General features: G+C 40.5%; 1 protein-coding gene across 2 annotated transcripts in view; it reads left to right on the top strand.

Moving 5' to 3' along the window:
- TET1 (tet methylcytosine dioxygenase 1) overlaps positions 1-20,052 on the top strand; it is a 100,049-nt gene that overhangs the window by 23,797 nt on the left and 56,200 nt on the right. Inside the window, exon 3 of one of the 2 annotated variants that reach the window (XM_060682236.2) lies at positions 9,355-9,405. The exons of the other annotated variant lie outside the window; for it this stretch is intronic. Coding sequence (XP_060538219.2) covers positions 9,355-9,405 — 51 coding nt within the window. The remainder of the gene's footprint in view (positions 1-9,354; positions 9,406-20,052) is intronic. 2 annotated transcript variants of the gene reach the window in all.

Below are 20,052 nucleotides of genomic sequence, written 5' to 3'. Positions count from 1 at the left end.
TAGGGGCACAATAAATCATCTCCTTCCCCTCTTATTGTTTTCATTATTATAGAGTTTGATCTTGCTTTTCTATATCCTTCACCTTTTGTTTATATTATCCACCAACTTTTTGTAACCCATTATGAATAATGTATCCCATGAGATGCCGTAATTTTGAGCAGTTTGGAGAACCGGCAAATACCATCTCTGGCTGGCCCCAGAGTGAAGTGGGAATGGAGATTTTGCAATATCCTTTCCCCAGGAGTGGAGAGGGAATGGGGATTTTGCAGTATCCTTCCCCTGGAGTGGGATGGGAATGGAGATTTTGTAGTATCCTTCCCCTGCCACACCCACCAAGCCACGCCCACAGAACCGGTAGTAAAAAAAATTGGATTTCACCACTGACATTAACCACATAAAAGCATACACCCACAGCCAGATACTGGTCACTGTAATATTAGTTGCCTCAAAGTGAAGGATTATATTTCGACACACTTCACACTACTTGAAAAATAATGCCTAAAATTTTAGTATTCTCAAGAGAGGGATACAAACAGCTATATTTTTATTTATTTATTGAATTTATATTGCTGCCTATTCGCCCATGATGACTCAAAGTGGCTTACAGAATATAAAACCCCAGTTAAAATAATAAAAACTAACAAAAAGAATCAAATAAATTAATATAGTACAATATAACAAAATTACTCCCAACCCCCGCCCCAGCGACAGCAGATCACATGAGCCATTTAATGGGCTCCATCCCGCTCTGGGTTCCCCAGGCCCGCTGGCAGAACCAGGTCTTCAGCGCCTTCCGGAAGAGTATTAGAGTGGGGGCCATTCTAATCTCTGAGGGAATGATGTTCCAGAGAGAGGGAGCCACCATGGAGAAGGCCCTTCTTCTGGGTCCCACCTGGTGTATCTCCCTCCGGGATGGAACCCGCAACATTCCCTGTCTCCCCGCTCTGATGAGTCGGGTAGATATGACTGGCAAGAGACGGTCCCTCAGATAACCTGGTCCCAAGCCATGATATGGTATATGATCCTAAACACCCCTCATATAAAAACTGTGCAACTAAATCTCTGCCAAGAAAACTTTTTAAGGACCGCTGGTATAAATAGTGCCTCTCCAGAATAAAGCAAGATCACAGAGCTATGCCTGATTTGGGACAGTACACTATGAATGGGCCCAATGCTTACCACTGGATTGCTCTTTTGAGAACAGGCAACAGAATTTCATTTTTAATGTGTACCAGTGTGCTCACAGTAAAAAATAACAATAAAGATGATCTTATCTTATATACCATCACCCAGTATTTAAGATTTTAGCTTGCTCTTATCAGATGTCCCTTGAGCTGCCAAGCAAACAGAAGGATCCAATTTTGGAATAATTCATCTCCAATGTTTCATCTTGACCGCATTCAGCCAACATTCAAGGTGTTGGTTACCACCTTTAAAGCGCTCCATGGCATAGGACCTAGTTATCTCCGAGACCGCCTTCTGCCACCGACGACCTCCCATCGACCCGTGCGCTCCCACAGAGAGGGCCTCCTCGGGGTGCCGTCAGCTAAGCAATGCAGGCTGGTGACCCCCAGGGGGAGGGCCTTCTCTGTGGGGGTACCCACCCTCTGGAATCAGCTGCCCCCAGAGATAAGGAGAATCCAAGACCTCCGTGCCTTCCGCTGTGCCCTTAAAACTTTCCCTTTCCAACAAGCCGGGCTGGCCTAACAAATCCTTTTAAATGATTTTAAATTTGTATGTTTTTTAAAATTTTTGGCCAAGTTGAGATATTTCCTTTTAATCTGTTCTTAATGTTTATATTATGTGTTTTTATCTGGCTGTACACCGCCCTGAGTTCCCAGGAAGAAGGGCGGTATATAAATTTGAAGTAAAATAAAAAATAAAATAAAAACATGCATAGAGTTCCTTTTAAACCAATGGATGTATAAGACAACAGTACTGCATTAATCACATACAAACGTGTTGCAGTGTGCTTATTTGCTAGTGCTGGAGGGTGATATGTGAAGCTAGTCACTACTGAATTAATACAGAAATTAAATAATGCAGTTCCACCTAAATCATTTTTGCATAGCTATTTCTCTAGTGTGCAGTCACTGCACACTGTGACAAACTTTTAAGCTAGAATTTTAATAAGTTTACTCATCAACAATCACATGCGTCAATCTCCGTGGATTTTTTAAGTTTGCACCACATCCTTGATCTAGAGATAAAATCAAATGCAAACTTAAATTCATTGAAAGTGGCATATAAGATGGATCCACCTTTAAGCAGTATATTTTTCCACTAGATGCTATAAAATAAGAGTATCAGCTATAATCAGATGCCTTTCTCTGAAATCATCTGTAGCTTGGGGTTGAACTAAAAGTCCTTGGTGCTCTTTGAGCTTGGCCATTTGCGTGAAGATGTTTCATTATGAACCTCGGTGGCCCAGCGGTTAGAGTGCAGTACTACCGGCTACTTCTGTTGACTGCCGGCTGCCTGCAATTTGGCAGTTCAAATCTCACCAGGCTCAAGGTTGACTCAGCCTTCCATCCTTCTGAGGTGGGTAAAATGAGGACCCAAACTGTTGGGGACAATAGGCTGACTCTGTAAACCGCTTAGAGAGGGCTGTAAAGCACTGTGAAGCGGTATAGAAGTCTAAGTGCTATTGCTATTACCCAACTAATCAGTACACATCAGTTGCTCAGAAAGCACAATAACTCCATAGTAAATGAATTTGCAGATAATGCAGACTAGGACTCTGTCTTCCCCAATAACCTTGGTGCATTGTAGACCTGGGTCATTCTCTTCCATTCTCAATTGCCTTATCGCTGAGGAATATGATTGACGGTTGTCCATTTGGAGGCCTTGATGAATGTTTTAGAACCCTTCACGTAAAAATGAGCCTGAGCACATCATTCAAAGATGTATTGTTCTTTGTACACTATATTTATATCTAGATCAGAGCTGAAGTCCACCCATTTAAATTTGCTTAGGTTGAGTAACACTGCCATAAAACATTTGCAACTACATGTATTATCGGTTCTTATATGAGCTGTGGTGGCGCAGTCATTAGAATGCAGTATTGCAAGCTAATTCAGCTCACTGCCAGTTCAATCCTCACCAGCTCAAGGTTGACTCAGCCTTCCATCCTTCTGAGGTCAGTAAAATGAGGACCCAGGCTGTTGAGGGCAGTATTTTGACACTAAACCGCTTACAGAAGGCTGTAAAGCACTGTAAATCTAAAGTCTATAATGTCTATAAAATCTATATTAAAGTCTATAAAATCTATAAGTCTAAATGCTATTGCTTATTTGGTTTTGACTAACAAATCTCTGCCCAAGTCACTAAAAAAGAAGGATGGGAGCTTAAAATGGAAAGCAATTAAAAGAAGGAATTAAAATGACTCCAACAGGATCCTGTTCAAGAAAAGGAGGAATTTTAGCATTTCTGCCTGTCTTTTTCCAGGTTTCTTTGATTTCTCTTGATCTTATTATAGAGTGAGGTTTTGCTGCTTCACCCTTTTCTTCAAACACTATTTCTTTTCCTTCTAATAAACAGCTTCCTATTCTTTTAACTTCTTTCTGTTGTTTTGTTTCAAGATTTATTTCCTTGGGCATTTTGATAGGGAGAAAAGAATTTTGCAACTTGAATATACGGTACTGTTTGATACTGTTTCCATTCCTTTTAATTGCATCAGGAATGCACTTTGTTCAGTCTAATTCTGTTGGTAAAATTATTACCCGTGCATAGCTCATAAGGCCATTGAAATAAACTGAAAAGGCCCATTCAGGATAAAAATACTTACCTCTGGATCCTCACTGTCGGGAATGTGCCACATGTTGTTATGAAATTGTTAATATTTAATTTTCATATGACTGTGAGTTTACAGTTTGGTATAGTCGATAAGGCATAAGGCTAGAAACTGGGAGATTATGAATTATTTTGGCTTAGATAATTTGTAGACTGAAGCAGTCCTTAAAAATTATAAATACATTTTTAAAAAACCTTGAAAGTCACACTCCCACTGCAACCTGGGACAGCCTGAAACTCTGTGCAGAAAGGTTTAGGCTGCGTTCGGCTGCACTAATTTGCACATTAGTTGATACTTTACACTTGAATGAACAGCGTGTGTCAAAACCTCAAGGCTTCCAGTGTGATTTGTCAAATTAGATTAACCGTGCAGTCCGACACATTTACTTGAATATAAGCTTCATTGTCTTCAGCCAGGCTTTTTACCATGTAAGTTTTTCTAGGATTTTTTTCCCCATGCCGATTCAAGGGTGAGAATTGGAGTCATCTAGTATGACCCTTTACCCTTCTCTCTCCATCCACAAATATTTCGGTTTCCTAAATAGGCTCCAACTGCATTTGAAGGCTTTGGAGATAATCATCCTGCTTTTGTTCACTGTCAGATGAAATTCCATCAATAGTATTGACTTTCCCCCTTAAAAGCTGTAATCCTTTCCACGGTTGAAAACAAATTCTGTTAAAGAAAGGCCTGATGATTTAAGAAAGTATGCATAAGATTGGATTGCATAAATTTTCAATTTTGTCACAGCAAAAATAAACGAATAAATAAATGCTATATTATGCCTTTTTTTCTTTTTTTTTTACAAAAGCTTTTTTTTTTTAAACGATGGGGCATAAATCCTAAAACAGCCAAGCAATTTACAACATTTCAGGTTGTAAATCTGAATCAGCAATTTTTGATGCCAGCAATACTAGATTCTTTGTGGATCATCAGAGAGATTTGGGAATAGGAGGTGCTGTTTTGAAATTTAAGGTAGACTTCCAATGATGTCATTTTGAGACAGTTCTTCAAAATGGTATCCCTGAAGGCTCGACTCTGTCTCCAGGAGCTTATAGTGCTTACATAAAATTGGGAAATCATTAAAAGATCTGAAGCTGGGTGATGATAAATTCAATGTTAGTTAAGTCTGGGCCTCTCTTGAATGTCTGTCTGCAGGATAATTTTGTAAAGTGAGATTGAATTTAGATAATACTAGACAACCTGTGACTCATCAGGTCATTATTTCAAAGTTATTTCCTTACCAGATTCCTCAATGTCTTCAACAATGCATCCAGTGTGTGTTCTTCACTGGAAAAGTTTTTTTTAAATTCAAGGACATATTCAGAGTGATATCTGCTTTGAAAATAGCCCATGTTCAACTATATAGCAAACATCAGGAGTTGACCACAGGAAATGTCTCATAACATTTTTGTATAAAATGTTTTGATGATAATTTTTATGTCATAAAATGTTTCATAAAGTGTCAAATTTCAATTCCACAAGAATCATGGATCATGGATTTCGGATGGATTCTGTAAATTAACCCATTTGAAATATCTTGATTCCAAAAGTTTAATTAATATAGTCCTTACATACACACAGCAACATTTTATTAAGATAATTTGAGGAGCCTGCTCTGTAGCCTTCCAGGTCTGTGAATGCTAGCTCTTCTATTGGTTCTTTACTACCTTATGAAAAAAAATACTTTAAAACATTTGAAAGAGGGTTTTCATATGCCAGTATTTAGCTACAGTTCTGTGTTTTTATTGTAAACTGTTAAGTCGCTTTGGTAATTGGGGACTAATGAGCCTAATAACCAGTGTGTGTGCGCGTATGTGTGGATGTGTGTGAGAGAGACATATGTATTTTTATTTGCAGCAAAATGTACTTAGCACTTGTTTCATATTTCTATGTACATGCTTCTTGCCAACATGCAAATTGCTTTTGGTTCAGGAAGAGCATAATTTATGAAATGCCTTTTTACTTTATAAAAAAATGTTCAAACAATTCACCAAATGTCACAAACTGCCAAGCCTTCTGCAGGCTAATTTAAAATGTCTCCTAGTCCATTCTCCCCAGAATAAGATAATAGCAATAGCAATTAGATTTATATACCACTTCATAGTGCTTTTACAGCCCTCTCTAAGCCGTTTACAGAGTTAGCATATTGCCCCCAACAATCTGGGTCCTCATTTTACCCACCTCAGAAGAATGGAAGGCTGAGTCAACCTTGAGCCGGTGAGATTTGAGCTGCTGAACTGCAGCTAGCAGTCAGCTGAAGTAGCCTGCAGTACATCTTGCAATATGCGGTCAAGAGTACGCATCCTTATTCTTTCTGAATAAATATTAGTATTTGATTCTCGGTTTGTAGCTACTGCTATAAACAAAAAATATTATTTTGAAGTATGTATCAGCTATCTGTTTTGGCACTTTCGACCTGATACCGGGTATCTTAATCTGACCTGTTAGACTTGGCAGGTTTTACCTTTGGTTGCACTGCCCCAGCAGAATGACAACCATAAATTTAGTCATGGTTCTTGAGTCACCTTCAGTGTCAGCCATTAACTAGCAATCTTTGCCATGATTGTGCAGTGGGGTTTTTGGGAGGATGGGAATTGGCCATTAAAAATCATGTATTGTTATACATGATTTTTAGTTATTGAAGGTAGTGCTACTCTACAAGCAGTTGGAAGGCTGAATCGCCTCCCCACCCCAACTGTCATGCCAGTTTTATCTCTTGCAAGTGTAGAAGAGTTGAAAAAAACGAGGTAAGAACAATACAGCAGCCCTGTTTTGCAGCCAACTCCTTTTTTCAGTTTCTTTATTTAGAATCCCAAAGGAGAGGTTAATCATATGTTTACCTCCCCATTGAGGTTTGCATAATGCGTAGAGCCATTGTTCAGGTAAGATAATTTACAACAAACCAGGGATGGAAACCATAATTGAGGGGTGTGCTGTGGTCTTGATTTACCCTACTGTTAAGGCTTGGATCTCACACTAGGCAGTCTTCCGTGATTTAAAGCAGTGGTTAATATGAACCCAATCATAGTATCATAAACCACAGATTATAGTTTAGTGTGCTATATGAATAGAGCCAGGCTCTATTAGCGTTGGCTCTTCGGCTTTGAAACCGAGATGAGCACCACCCCCTAGAGTCGGGAACGACTAGCACATATGTGCGAACCTTTACCTTTACCAGAGCTTGAAAAGACCAGATTCGGGGACCTGCACTTATGGAAGTTGTCTTACAGAATGTATTCTTGAAATGAGTTATTTATCAGTGCCACTTTAGATAATAGACTATAAATATTTATGCAGTTGGTTTGCACAAAACATTCAAAATATAGCCACCAGATTAGTCTGGACTGCCCAGCACTGTTAGGCTAAAATGTAAATAGCCTATTTGTGATTGTATGCGAATGCCTCCTTCTGACCTTGGGAGTGATAAGATTCAGTTGCAATGGATTGCAAAGAGCAGCCTTATTTTGAAGGGGAACCCAATGGCAAAAAGGGATCTAATGGGACATTTTGTTTTTTAAATCCTAAAAATTTTGGAAGTCAATTAAACCGATAACCCGTTCACCCCTTTTCTAGGGCTCGGCTAATAAATCCCACGTTCGGTATTTTAAGTCTTTATTCCAAGTCTCACTTTTTTTAAAAAATATCTTGGCAAGAGTTTGTCGTAGGCGAGGGAATTGTTGCAAATGAGATTGTAGCGCATATAGCATTCAACGTAGCAACGTAAATAACAAAGAGGATCTCTGGAGATCTTCCCCGAGGCTGCCTAAAAGAGCCTTGGTAGGACAGTGGTCTAAAGGCACCCTGTTATTAAGCTGGTTATTAAGACCAGCTGCCTGCAATTACCGCAGGTTCGAATCTCACCAAGGCTCAAGGTTGGCTCAGCCTTCCATCCTTTCAAAGGTAGGTGAAATGAGGACCCAGTTTGTGGGGGCAATAAGCTGATTTTGTATAAATATACAAAAAAGGATGAAGGCTATTGCTTAACGCATTGTAAGCCGCCCTGAGTCTCCGGAGAAGGGCGGCATATAAATCAAATTTAAAAAAAAAAATCGCCGACCACGCCGTCTTGGGTCGCGTTCCCAGGCTGGGCTGTGTGACAACAACACAAGTGAGTCACAAAGTAGCCCGCGGCACTTCAGCCTCGCCGGTTACGCCAACCCCAGGCGGGCGTGCTTCCCTCCTTCCCTCTCGGGGAAAGAAAGAAAGAGAGAGAGAGAGAGGCAGCCTAGCAAAGTAGAGCCCGTCCATTCAACCCGTATCCAGGTAGCTGCAGGTAAACGTGTCCCCGAGAAATCCAGCCGAGACCCGTTGGGAACCTGTTGAGCCCCTCCTGAGGCGGCCGCCTGCTCTCCTTCAGGCGACGCGCTCTTCGTTAACCTCGAAGCCCCGGTGCTGCCAGCCAGCCAGAAGCAACCCCCGGTGCTGTCCTCGCCTCACCCTCCGCCGGAAACAAGGACGGCGGTGCAGCCCTCGCCTTATAAAGGCAAAACGCGCCCGGGGGAGGAGGAGGAGGAGGAGGAGGAGGAAGGAAGGGGCGAGTGCGAGCCTCTCACCGGAGCATCGCTTTTCGCCTCGCGCCGGTGCAGCCCCAAAAAAAAAACAAAACGGCGGGGGCTTCCCTCTCTGGTCCCTCGCCACAATTCTGGAAAAACCCCAAACACTTCGCTTCGGAGAGCCCCGTTTGCTTCCCACCCACCCACACTCTCCACCCCCGCGGGCGAGGTGGACGGGGGGCGGGGGGGGGAAGAGTCCATGTCTTTGCTTGCGCCTGCCCGTCCTCCCGTGGCTGCGCGCAAAGCCCAACATTAAATGGGAGCCCCCTTTGTTTGGAGAGCCGAGCGAGCGCTTGCTTTGGACAACGGCTGGCTTTTTTTCCTCGCTTTTGTCATTGGCTCGGCCTTTTCTGGAGGTCCTTTTTTTCTCTTCTACCCCCCACCCACCCCCCCACGCTCCCTTTCCCCCCCTCCTCATCCGTGTGCATGTGTGTGGGTCTGTATGTGCGCGCGCGCGCGCGCTCTCGTGTGTGTGTGTGTGTATGTGTGCGTAATAATAATTCGCGAGGCATGCCTAGCACGTCCCTAGCGTTGGCAGGCAGGTTTTGCTGCGCTCCTCCGAGCAGCGGCCGCCGCCGCTGTGGCTGCGAAGCAGCACCATGAGCATAATTTCGCCAAAGCGCGCTGAAGAAGTGCACACTCCGCACAGGGCTTTTCTGCAGAAGGAAGCAAGATGGCTACCCTGTGGCTTTCGCTGTGAAGAATGCCGAGCCTTCCTCAGCCCGACTTTTGAGCTGAGGGAAAGGTGGTTTGTTTTATTTGTTGTTGTTTTTTTTTTCCTCCCCTCCCCCCCAAACCCTCTTTCCTGGGTTAACCCTCTTTTCCCCGCGGTGGTGCGGCTGACTTGCTCGGTCCCCGTTTTAAGTCGCGGGAGAGAGAAGTCCTGCGTGGTGTGGTGTGCCCGTGAAGGGGGAAAAAAAAAAGGGGGAGAAAAAAAAAACTGGTTTTGTTTACTTGACTGGCTTAATTCACCCGGGTTTATTTTTGCCATTTGATGTCTTTCTTTAGGTGCTAACTGAAAACAAAAGGCCTCAGAGAAGGAAGCGAAGAGTTCCAAAGGTAAAAAAAAAACAAAACCAAAACCCCCAAAAAAACCCCAACCCCTATTGCTTGTTTTATTAATCGCATTTTTAGAGAAACGGGTCTGGCTCTTAGGATGGAATGAGAAAAAGGGGCATGACTTCCCAGATGTTGGTATTTTTAGCTAAATGTAAAAAAAAAGCTCACCACATTTCTCCTGTTTCCCTGGGATCTGACACCAAATGCACAAAACTGCCAGTTAAAAAAAAAATCGTGATATTCCTTCTTGTTCTATAAAGGCTGCGGTGATAAAGATGATTATGATGGAGTAAGCCCTGCTGAATTAATTCAGAATGACTGCTGAGTAAATATGCTCAAAGGGCAGCCCTGGAAATGATGCCTCTGTCCTGAAAAATGAACTTCTTTCCAAGGCTTGCACCTATTTTATACCAAATGTTGAATAATTGTGCTGATGTTCATTTTACTATGTTCAGTAAAATCAATCTCCCCTTTCCGTAAAGTTGACATGTTTTCAGACAATTACGGTCTGAAACTGGTAAGTAATCTTAAAAGGCATGTTCTTCAATAAATGACTGCCGAACGGAAAATGTTTAAATATTGTGGAGTCATAGAATTAGCAAGTGGGAAAACCCCAGGACGTGTTCCATGTTCTTTGCATGCATGTAATTGACCTCTATAAATGGCTACCTTGTTCTCTTTCAGTGATTCAGGGAATTCCTGCACACGTGCTGAGGAAATCCCTGTTTACGATGGGGAATCCCCACCCCATAATAGAGAATTTGGGCCCCTCCCATGCTGCGTGTTATTCTAGCCTTAAAGAATTCTAACTCTTGGCCAGTGTGTTTCGTGTAGCGCTTTGACGGTAAAAATGTATCGCGCCCAATTGTTGGTACGTTTTCTTATTGGGGTGTTTTGCCTGGGTATCTAGCATCATATGGATTTCTTGGAAGCTTGCGTTAAGTTTAAGGCTTTAAATCCTAATGATTATTAAAAAAGTAGTTGCTTTGTGGTAATGATACTTTGTGGTAATGTTAAAGTGGTGGAATACAGTAGTTATGAGTATTTTTCTGTCCTTGCCACTTGCAAATCATTGTTTAAAAATTGTGAAAATAATTTGTTGGGCAAAATAGCCTGTAAAGATAATACAGATAAAAAAGTAAAGCAGATATTCTTTAAAAATTTAAGATAATGCTTATGCATTCACTAAAATTTCCAGATATGGCTGCAGTTTGTGCAGACTTATTTAGGCATAACATATAATAAGTGCACTGGGACTTATAAGTAAATATGTATTATACTATATTGTTAATTAGTGAAATTTTCAGAGTTCCATTTTCAATGAGAATTGGGAAATAATGCATGTAAATTTCTAACATGTTGTACAGTAGCTTTTACTGAATTATTTTCTGAATTTGATCAATTTACCTGTTCTATTAGAGCTGTGATTTTGATTGATTTATTTAATGAACCAAAAGATAGTCTTTGTACGTCTGCATTCAGATTTGACCTTTACTTGGTTCCTATTTTAATTTGAGAAATTGATTTACAGTCCACTCCTAAATTGATGTTTCATCAAAATCAGTGGATTTGTTTTCAAGTAAACATATATTTAGATATTCTGATATTAACAACAAACAATAATTTAAGGGAGAAAACAATAGATTCCTTGTTCTCATTCAACAGTTTGCTTTGCTACCAAGAAAGAGCAAACTAAATAGTAATTAAGTGAATTAACTTTCCTTTGTCCTGGTGAGACACCATTTGGAATAATGTGTCTAGTTCTGAACACCAAAAAGGAGAGAAGTGAGTGAATTCACAGGAGTTCCAAGGTGGTGAGATAATTGGTAACCCAGCCTTATGAGAAATTATTAAATGATCTTATAAGATTTTTATCCTATCCTGATTTTCTTCTTTCTCCTCCTGTTTTCCCTATAACAACAACCCTGTGAGGTGGGTTAGCCTGAGAGAATGAATTGCCCAAAGTCACCCAATTGGCTTTCATGCCTAAGGTGGGGGATGAGCTCCTGATTTCTAGATCTGCACCTTAAACACTACACCAAGCTGACTAGGTATATTTAGCCTGCAGCAGAGAAGTTTAGGGGGGCTTGTGTAGAGTAGTCTCTGGATATCTGAAAAGTTCTCATGTAGAAGAGGAAGTAGATATTCTCTGTCCCTTGAGGGGGCAGGATCAGGACCAGTGGGTTAAGCACTGCAAGAGTTTCCTGAATGTACAGTATAAGCTTTCAACCAGTAGAACAGACAATGCAGGAGGTTGGTTTAGGTCAGGGGTCTCCAACCTTGGCAACTTTATGCCTGGTGGACTTCAACTCCCAGAATTCCCTAGCCAGCTTTGCTTTGCTGGCTGGGGAATCCTGAGAGTTGAAGTCCTCCAGGCTTAAAGTTGCCAAGGTTGGAGACTTCTGGTCTAGGTGACCCCTGAGGTTCATAAGATTGTAAGGAAACAAGAGATCATCCCTATAGCCCCGTTGATATGAATTCTTCTACTTTAGCAGTGTGCCTCTTATTGTTTGCCTGGATCAAACTTAGTAAAATTGTTGCCCTTATATGAAAGTGATGATATTCACCTGTTGCTGCTACTCTTAAGGGGGGGGGAGTAGTAATTTCAGAGTCTTGTGGAGTTGGATGGCCTTCTAACCCAATGAATAAATTAATCCCATGCCCCTTAAGAACAGTTTCCTGCTTCTGGTTCCCATGCTTTTTGCTTCCTGTATCTGTTTGCTAGTGGGGCATTGTTTGCAATATTTGATCTCAAGTTGTGGGATTGATGGGCTGTTGAGCCTTGCGCGATCTTATTAGTAGACTGAGGTTTTGTACATGACAACCATTATGAATAATTAGACAAATTAATCTCTTTGGTTTCCTTGTTACATAGTAATTGGAGCTGTGAGTACATTGCAGTGACTCCACTTTGCTTGTTGACTCCATTCCGTTTAAGAGTAAGTGCTTGCAACTATTGGAAACGCAGGTACTCAAACACAGGTCATGATCTACACACAGCAGCTTCTCCAGTAGAAATGTCAGTCTGATGGAATGTCTTCTGTTAGGTTGACATTCCCCTGAAAATTAAAATTTGGTCTAGTGGTTAAGACGCCAGGCTAGAAATCGTGAGACCATGAGTTCTAGTCCCACCTTAGCCATGAAAGCCAGCTGGGTGACTTTAGGCCAGTCGTTCTCTCTTAGCCCAACTCACTTCACAGGGTTGTTGTTGAGGGAGAATAGGAGGAAGAAGATGTTTTGGGTATGTTTGTTGCCTTAAATTATTCGTAAAAATAACAAAGGCAGGATACAGGCAAACAAACAAACAATAGGATAAATGGATGAACCCACTGTTGATATTGTTAGGTTAGTCTTATTATGCATAGGGGCTGATAGAATGCAGTCCAGTGTTCTTGCAATAGACAGGTGGAAAGAAATGTTAATAATTGGGCAATAATTGAGTTGACCCATAACCTTAGCCCAAGGCTTGAGTTCTTAGAATCCATTCTAGAATATGAACATAAGCAAACATCTGGTAATCCTTATTTAGCCAAGCTGGTGGAAAAAAGCACTAATTCTGTTCTCCAGGAACTCCAGAAATTCAGTCTAGATTTAGACTCTGTTCTAAATAGCTTGATTGTGTGGTGGATGATCCGTACTAAGAAAGATCTAAGGGAAGTATGACTTGGTTGTCATCTTAGATTTCTTAAATGGTTTTTTATTCTATTTATTATAGTATTTTTTCTAGTTGCTTGAGGAAAATAGACATGGCACTGCTTTTAGTGTTGATTTGGATAATGGAAAGTTTTGCTTGGCCCTTTGAGAATTATTCTGTGAGGGGCATTATTATTTAGGAAATGTGAAGAATCATGCATGGATTTCATGTTAAGTGCCATTAGTATTCTGATAGTACCCAATGTACTATTAAAATGTAATAGTTTAAATGGTGAATAGTGCTTCTGTAAGATGTCACATCCCTGGATTGGTTGCACTGGTTACTGATAGTTTCCAGCCACAGTTCAAGTTTTCACTTCTTATGATGTGGGAAGACTTCTGTAATTTGGGCCTTATTTTGCAAGAATGTCTACATCTGTGTGATCTGTCCTAACATTTAGATGTTCAGTGGGCACTACACATCTGCTTAACAGCAGCAGCTAAAAATTATTTTTCCCCCATGGGTGGAGTTTGGTGCTGGAGTTTGAAGCTAGCACTCAATTGGCTTAAAACTTTATGTTTTAAAAAATTCTTATGAAGTTTTTTTTTTTAAAAAATAGTTTTGTTACTTAGGTTTTGGTAATTACTATTGTATATGAATTATACAATATATGTATATGTTAACTATCTAAAGCCACTAATGGCAATAGCAGCAAATAAAATTTTAAAAAAGCAATAATTTGTTAAAGGTTATTGAAGTAATACTTAAGTTTACATGATGTAAAGTACTTTTATAGGATACAGTAATTTTGAATTTGTAAGCAGGGTGGGTTTTATTTAAATAACCTACATTCCTATTTGCATTGTGATGTAAATTAGTAACTAAGAAAACTTAATATATCATAATTCCTAATAAATGGTGTCTTGCTGCCTTATGTAACCAATGTAGCTATTCCTATGTACTAAGATAAAGCTTTTATAATAAGAAGTTGATACCATATATAATACTTATTTAATAAGTTTATTTCAGGTTAATTTTCATTTAATATTGAACCATGATCATAGCAGGTGTTTCGTTATCTTACTGATGAGCATAGTAGTATCATTAAAATACTTCCAAATGGGGTGTGTTTTATGGAGTCTGCTTTTTAGATCAGCAATATCTTCAAAGCCTCAGGGCCATATTCTTTACTTTTGATTGACTTTTTATTCCTCCTGCGTTTATATCCATTTTTGCTTAGATAATGTTACCACCTCAAATTCTCTGTTCAATAATCCTAATGTGAGCTCAGTTACTCCTTCAGTTAATCTCTCTTGCCTCCATATTAATAAGCAAGTTGTTTGTGATGTTGTGTTCTAAGACTATTTCCCCACTATGTAAGACTCTTAACTTAGTGATTTTAGTTTAATTTCCAAGAAAGTAGCTATGTATTCTGGTGCAGGAAAAACAAGATATATCTAATTTCAGCTGCAATCTACAAAAGTTTATATTATAATAAGAAGAACCAAAGTTGTCAGAACAGACGTTAAAGTTAAACAAATGACTCGGCAGATATGAACTTTCAGGGCATTGAACAGTATGGCTAAAATTCATTGTTTTGAAAAATGGTGAGAAAAATATTTAGGATTTCAACCCTAGGTTAGTCAGTAGGTCTCTCTCTCTTCCCCTTTCATACACACATACACCCACAAAGACACACATACCCCCACACCGAGATACATGCACACATGTCTTGATTCCTGCCAACTGATGTTATTTGTGTGACTTCTTTCATGTCTGCAATAAAAGCCAGCTATGATGTGTTCTTGAAATCTCTAGTCAGCTATCTAAGTGTTTGATTCAGTTTCTGGACTGAGGACTTCATTACAGTGACTGTGTAATCTACTGATACTTACCTTATATAAAGTAAGCTGTATCTGACTCAAAGAGTAAATGACCACAGATCCCCTTGCAACTGCTTTGTCAGTGCATTGAGTCACCAGTGCCTTGTTTCAGTAGTAGAAGTCAGCAGTGAGCCAGTTGGGTCAGTTAACAAAAATAATAAACTTGATTGTCCAGCAGTTGGGACAGAAACTGCTACAAGCACTAGCTCTTGAATTATCATGATCCAAGATTCAGCAGTGGTTGCCACTACATCAGCAGTTGTTCTATACCTGTGATGGCGAACCTATAGCATGCGTGCCAGAGGTGGCACGCAGAGCCCTCTCTGCTGGCACGTGCGCCGTTGCCCCACGTCAGATCTCCATGGCGTTTCTTTTGTGAGCTTCTGTTTCCCTGCAAACGACGAAACAGAAGCTCACGAAAGAAAAAAATCTTACCGCTTGCCGCGCTGCCAGTGTTGGGATGCCCTGCCTCCTGCTGGCCAGCTGATCATCGGGTCTCTGCTGCGCATGTGCACATTCGTGCATTTCTTCGCATGTTCATGCATGTCTGTGCATGCGCACACACCGTTCAGTTTGGGCATGCGCACACATTTTGGGCACTCTGTGTCTAAAAGGTTTGCCATCCCTGTACTATACCAAGCACTGGCCTCTCTGCTGGATAAGTAGGCTGGGAATCTGTGAATGTTCCACCTTCGTTGCGCAGTGTGAGTTAGGTGTCTCCTAAGACCAAAGAAATTTCCCATTGAATAAGATTTATTAGTCTAATGACAGAGGGAGCTGCAATAGGAAGAACCCTCCTCGTTTAGGATGGCCCAGAATTTGACACCTACATCCATTTTTAGTATTTTTGAGAGCTAACCTCAACCACTCCATCCAGCTTTAATAATCCCTTCATCTGTCTGATAGGGAGAGCTAGGAAGGTGGAGGGACTAAGCTCAGCAGGGAGATCAGAGCAGACAGCTTCAGTAGCAATGTAAGGTGCCAACCATCCCCTCCTGTTGCAAAATGGCTGGCTTCTGTACAATAAAGTACACAGGTGGGAAAACAATGTAAAATTAGAATTATGTGGCTGTTATTCTCTCTCTTTCCCTCCCTCCCTCTCTCTGATAGTTCTTCATTTTCCACTTGAATGACAGTCTTTCAGCTGTTTGATAAAACTAGCATAAAATAAAAACATGTCCTTCACTTTCTGCCTTGAAGCTGGAGTAGTGATCTGGATGAACCCCTACATGAAGTGCTCTGTGCAAAAACATCCTTTTGTCTTCCAATGCTAACACAGGCTGTGGAAGGAGCTTAATTTAACTGTTAAGTGAAACATGGGACAGAGTCATTTGACAGGGATTCCCTTATCTTCTCTTTGCCCAGCCTCACAACCACTGGCTCTATCTATGTTCCTCCTTCTGTGAGAGAAAAAAACTGCTCAGTGACCACAGCTGCCAGCCAGCCAGCTGAGTTTTGGAGGATCTAAAATGACAAATTACCTTCTCTGGTGTGGCCTTACACACCAGAGAAGTACAAAGTTGATGTCAAGGCCCATGTTTCTTCCCTTTGCTAGACTTGTCACTGTGCCAGGCTTCTCAGTGTGAAGCTGGCTGGTGTGTTTCATCCCCACAATTTGGGACAATTTCATTGGATTTTGTTATGTGTTAAGAATAAAGCCTAGATGATGTGCTGGCGATAGTTAGTTTTCTTTCTAAAATGATTTCATGCCCCACCCCCAATGTATTAAATGGATGCAGAAGTGTACATTCAGTTTTCTATAACATGTTCTTTGAATACCGTTGCCCTTGTTCTACCCCATCTTAGTGAGAGGTTAGGACAATTTATAATGTAAAGGTAAAGGTTCCCCTCGCACATATGTGCTAGTTGTTCCCAACTCTAGGGGGCAGTGCTCATCTCTGTTTCAAAGCCGAAGAGCCAGCGCTGTCTGAAGACATCTCCGTGGTCATGTGGCTGGCATGACTAAATGCCAAAGGCACATGGAATGCTGTTACCTTCTCACCAAAGATGGTCCCTATTTTTCTACTTGCATCTTTTACGTGCTTTCAAACTGCTAGGTTGGCAGGAGCTGGGTCAAGTAATGGGAGCTCACCTCGTTACATGGCACTAGGGATTTGAACCGCTGCTGACCTTTCGATTGACAAGCCCAGCATCTTAGCCACTGAACCACCATGTCTCTGGACAATTTATGGAGGAATATAATTTGAATTTCGAATGCAGGAGGAACAGATTGGAATATTGGATTTGTTGGAAGAATAATCCAGATACAAGTAGTTTATGGCGTACAGATGTCCCCTTCAGTGATCCAGGCGTGATACACTCAGAAGCCTACAATCCCTGGCCACCATTATAAATTACCAGCCTTGCTAGATGGCAATACCTAGCCACTCTTAGCTGATCTAAAAAGCTAAGTAAACTTGCATTTTGTCAATCCTTGGATAATACACAAGGAAATCCCAGGAATGTAAATTAAATTAGGAAGTTGAAAAGGCATCCCAGAAAATAAATAAATGGCAAACTATTTTCTTCACCTGCCAAGAGAACTGTGTGAATTAGTCACCCCAAACTGACCTTGACTTGAATGTGTCGTTTCCTTCATAAAATTGCAAGAATAATCTCAAAAATGTTTAAAATGAAACAGTTTGACCACAAGATACTGTCAATAAGGCTTTGCCCCCTGGTGGACAAATGAAATGTAATTTCTTTGGTTTGCCTTTCCAAGAGAGACTGTTTAAAATTGTACATAGAGAAATGTCAACATATGTGTGCCAGATTTCTTTGATCAAAAGTCTCTGAGCCGGTTAGGAAAGAGTAATAAAAATTCCTACAAATTTTAAGCCTAACAAGAGAACTATTTTAAATGTATTCATTGGCTGCCAATTTGCTTCCGGGTCCAATTCAAGGTGTTCCTTGTCACCTTCAAAGCCCTTACATGACTTGGGACCAGGTTATTTGAAGGACTTAAGCTTAGAGGCAGGCAGGGAATGTTACATGTCCCCCCTCTTAAAGAGGCCCATCTAGCAGGACCAAGAAGTGCCTTCTCTATGGTGACTCCCTCCCTGTGGAACATCATCCCCATGGAGATAAAATTGGTCCTCACTTTGATACTGAAGACATAATTTTGCCAACAGACTTGGAGAACCCAGAGTGGGATGGAACCCATCAAATGGCTCATTTGATTGTCACCAGGGAATAGGAGTGGAGGGTTATTGTTTTTTATTGTTTTTCTACTGGGTTTTTATCTTTGTAAAGCCACCTGGAGTCACTGAGAGTAAGTTGGGACAGCCATATAAATTTTCTTAAATGAAAAAAATAAATAAATTAGCCTTCACTGAAATTTGTTACGATGAGCATAATGCTTTGAGTCCAGATCTTATGATTGGATATACAGCTTTAGAAATGCAAGAACTCAATTCTCAATGCATTTTTAAGATTTATCCTAATTTTTATTATTTTAAAAATGCTTCTCATTATGACTGATTTGCCTTAGGTTTTTCAGGACTTCTTCAACCCAATATCTACCGTACCCAATTTTCATTTCTTTTAAAAAGATTCTGATTAGTTATTTAACTTGCCAGAAATATCTTCTATATTTCAGATTATATTTCCCCAAAAACATTAAAATCATAGATTATTTTGAATATACTTACTCTATGATGTTGTCGTCTATTAATGGTGTATTTCTAGCAAATTTATTTTTGACATGAAGATATTACAGGCATCCAGTGAAGACTGTAGAAGTAATTTAAACACACCTGAAAGGCAGTGTTTTATTTATCTCAGTTTCTTAGCCAATAGCATTCAAAAGAAACATTCGGTTTATGTTTATAAAGCCTTTTGTTTACATTGGAGAATTTTCAATCAGGATAATGTAGTGATGTACATTAAAAAAGACTTGTGCTTTGATTGCTTGGTGCACACAGTCTTGAATTTGTACACGGGAGGGAGAGGAAGAGAGTGGGGGGAGAAGGAGAGGCATAGCAACATCCTGTGTATATGTCAGGATGCATTTTTGGCTAGAACACCAAATTCTCAGAACTTCTCAGGAGGATAAAAACACAGCTTATTATATAAATAGTAAATATAAGTTATATATATATAACTTAGTAAATATAAATAGGAATAACTGGGTTTTTTTCTTAAATCATGCAGCATTGAAAGACCTGGAATGTTTTTTTCCCCTGTGAGTGTTTTATTCTCGCTCCCCAGGCATTGACATCTCAGTGCAAGTATAGATTAAATTGGTATGTTCTCTGAAGATATAGATATCATTTTAAGGTTTTTTAATGTATAAAAGGCATAATTTTAAAAATCTGCGTAGATATAATGGACACAGAAAAAGAAATGTGGATTAATATAGCAGTAAGATTTAAAAAAAAGTAAAAGGGACACGTTGGCTCAGTGGCTAAGACGCAGAGCTTGTGGATCGAAAGGTCAGCAGTTCAGCGGTTCGAATCCCTAGTGCCACGTAACGGGGTGAGCTCCCGTTACTTGTCCCAGCTCCTGCCAACTGAGCAGTTTGAAAGCACGTAAAAAATGCAAGTAGAAAAATAGGGACCACCTTTGGTGGGAAGGTAACAGCGTTCTGTGCGCCTTTGGCATTTAGTCATGCCGGCCACATGACCACGGAGATGTCTTTGGACAGCGCTGGCTCATCAGCTTTGAAATGGAGATTAGCAGCACCCCCTAGAGTCGGGAACGACTAGCACATATGCGCGAGGGGAACCGTTACCTATGACTAGTAGTAGAATTTATATGATATAAATCGAGATTCTCTTGAGTAGAACTATGAGTCTAATAAATTCTTATTTGTATTTATATAGAAAGGTTTCCCAAGAGCAGGGGTGAAATGCTCCCGGTTCGGACCAGATCACCCAATCCGGTAGCAATGGAGGTGGGTGGTTCAGAGAACTGGTAGCAAAAATCCCTGCCCCCCCACGCCCTCCATGAGCCGCACAATCATCAGAGGCTTTTTTGTTTTTTACTTTTAAAAGCATTTTTTCTACAACCTCTTCGGCCAAAAAAATGCTTTTAAAAGTAAAAAACAAAAAAGCCTCTGATGATCGCGCAGCTTAGCTGGAATCGTCAAAGGCTTTTAAAAGAAATAAATCCTTTTTTCTTTTAAATGCC

This window comes from Pantherophis guttatus, chromosome 6 (genome assembly GCF_059756535.1).
Source record: "Pantherophis guttatus breed Tessera chromosome 6, ASM5975653v1, whole genome shotgun sequence".
Classification (NCBI taxonomy): Eukaryota; Metazoa; Chordata; class Lepidosauria; order Squamata; family Colubridae; genus Pantherophis; species Pantherophis guttatus.
The sequence above is the reverse complement of the archived record's forward strand: the minus strand, read 5'-3'. Positions and strand labels throughout refer to the sequence as shown.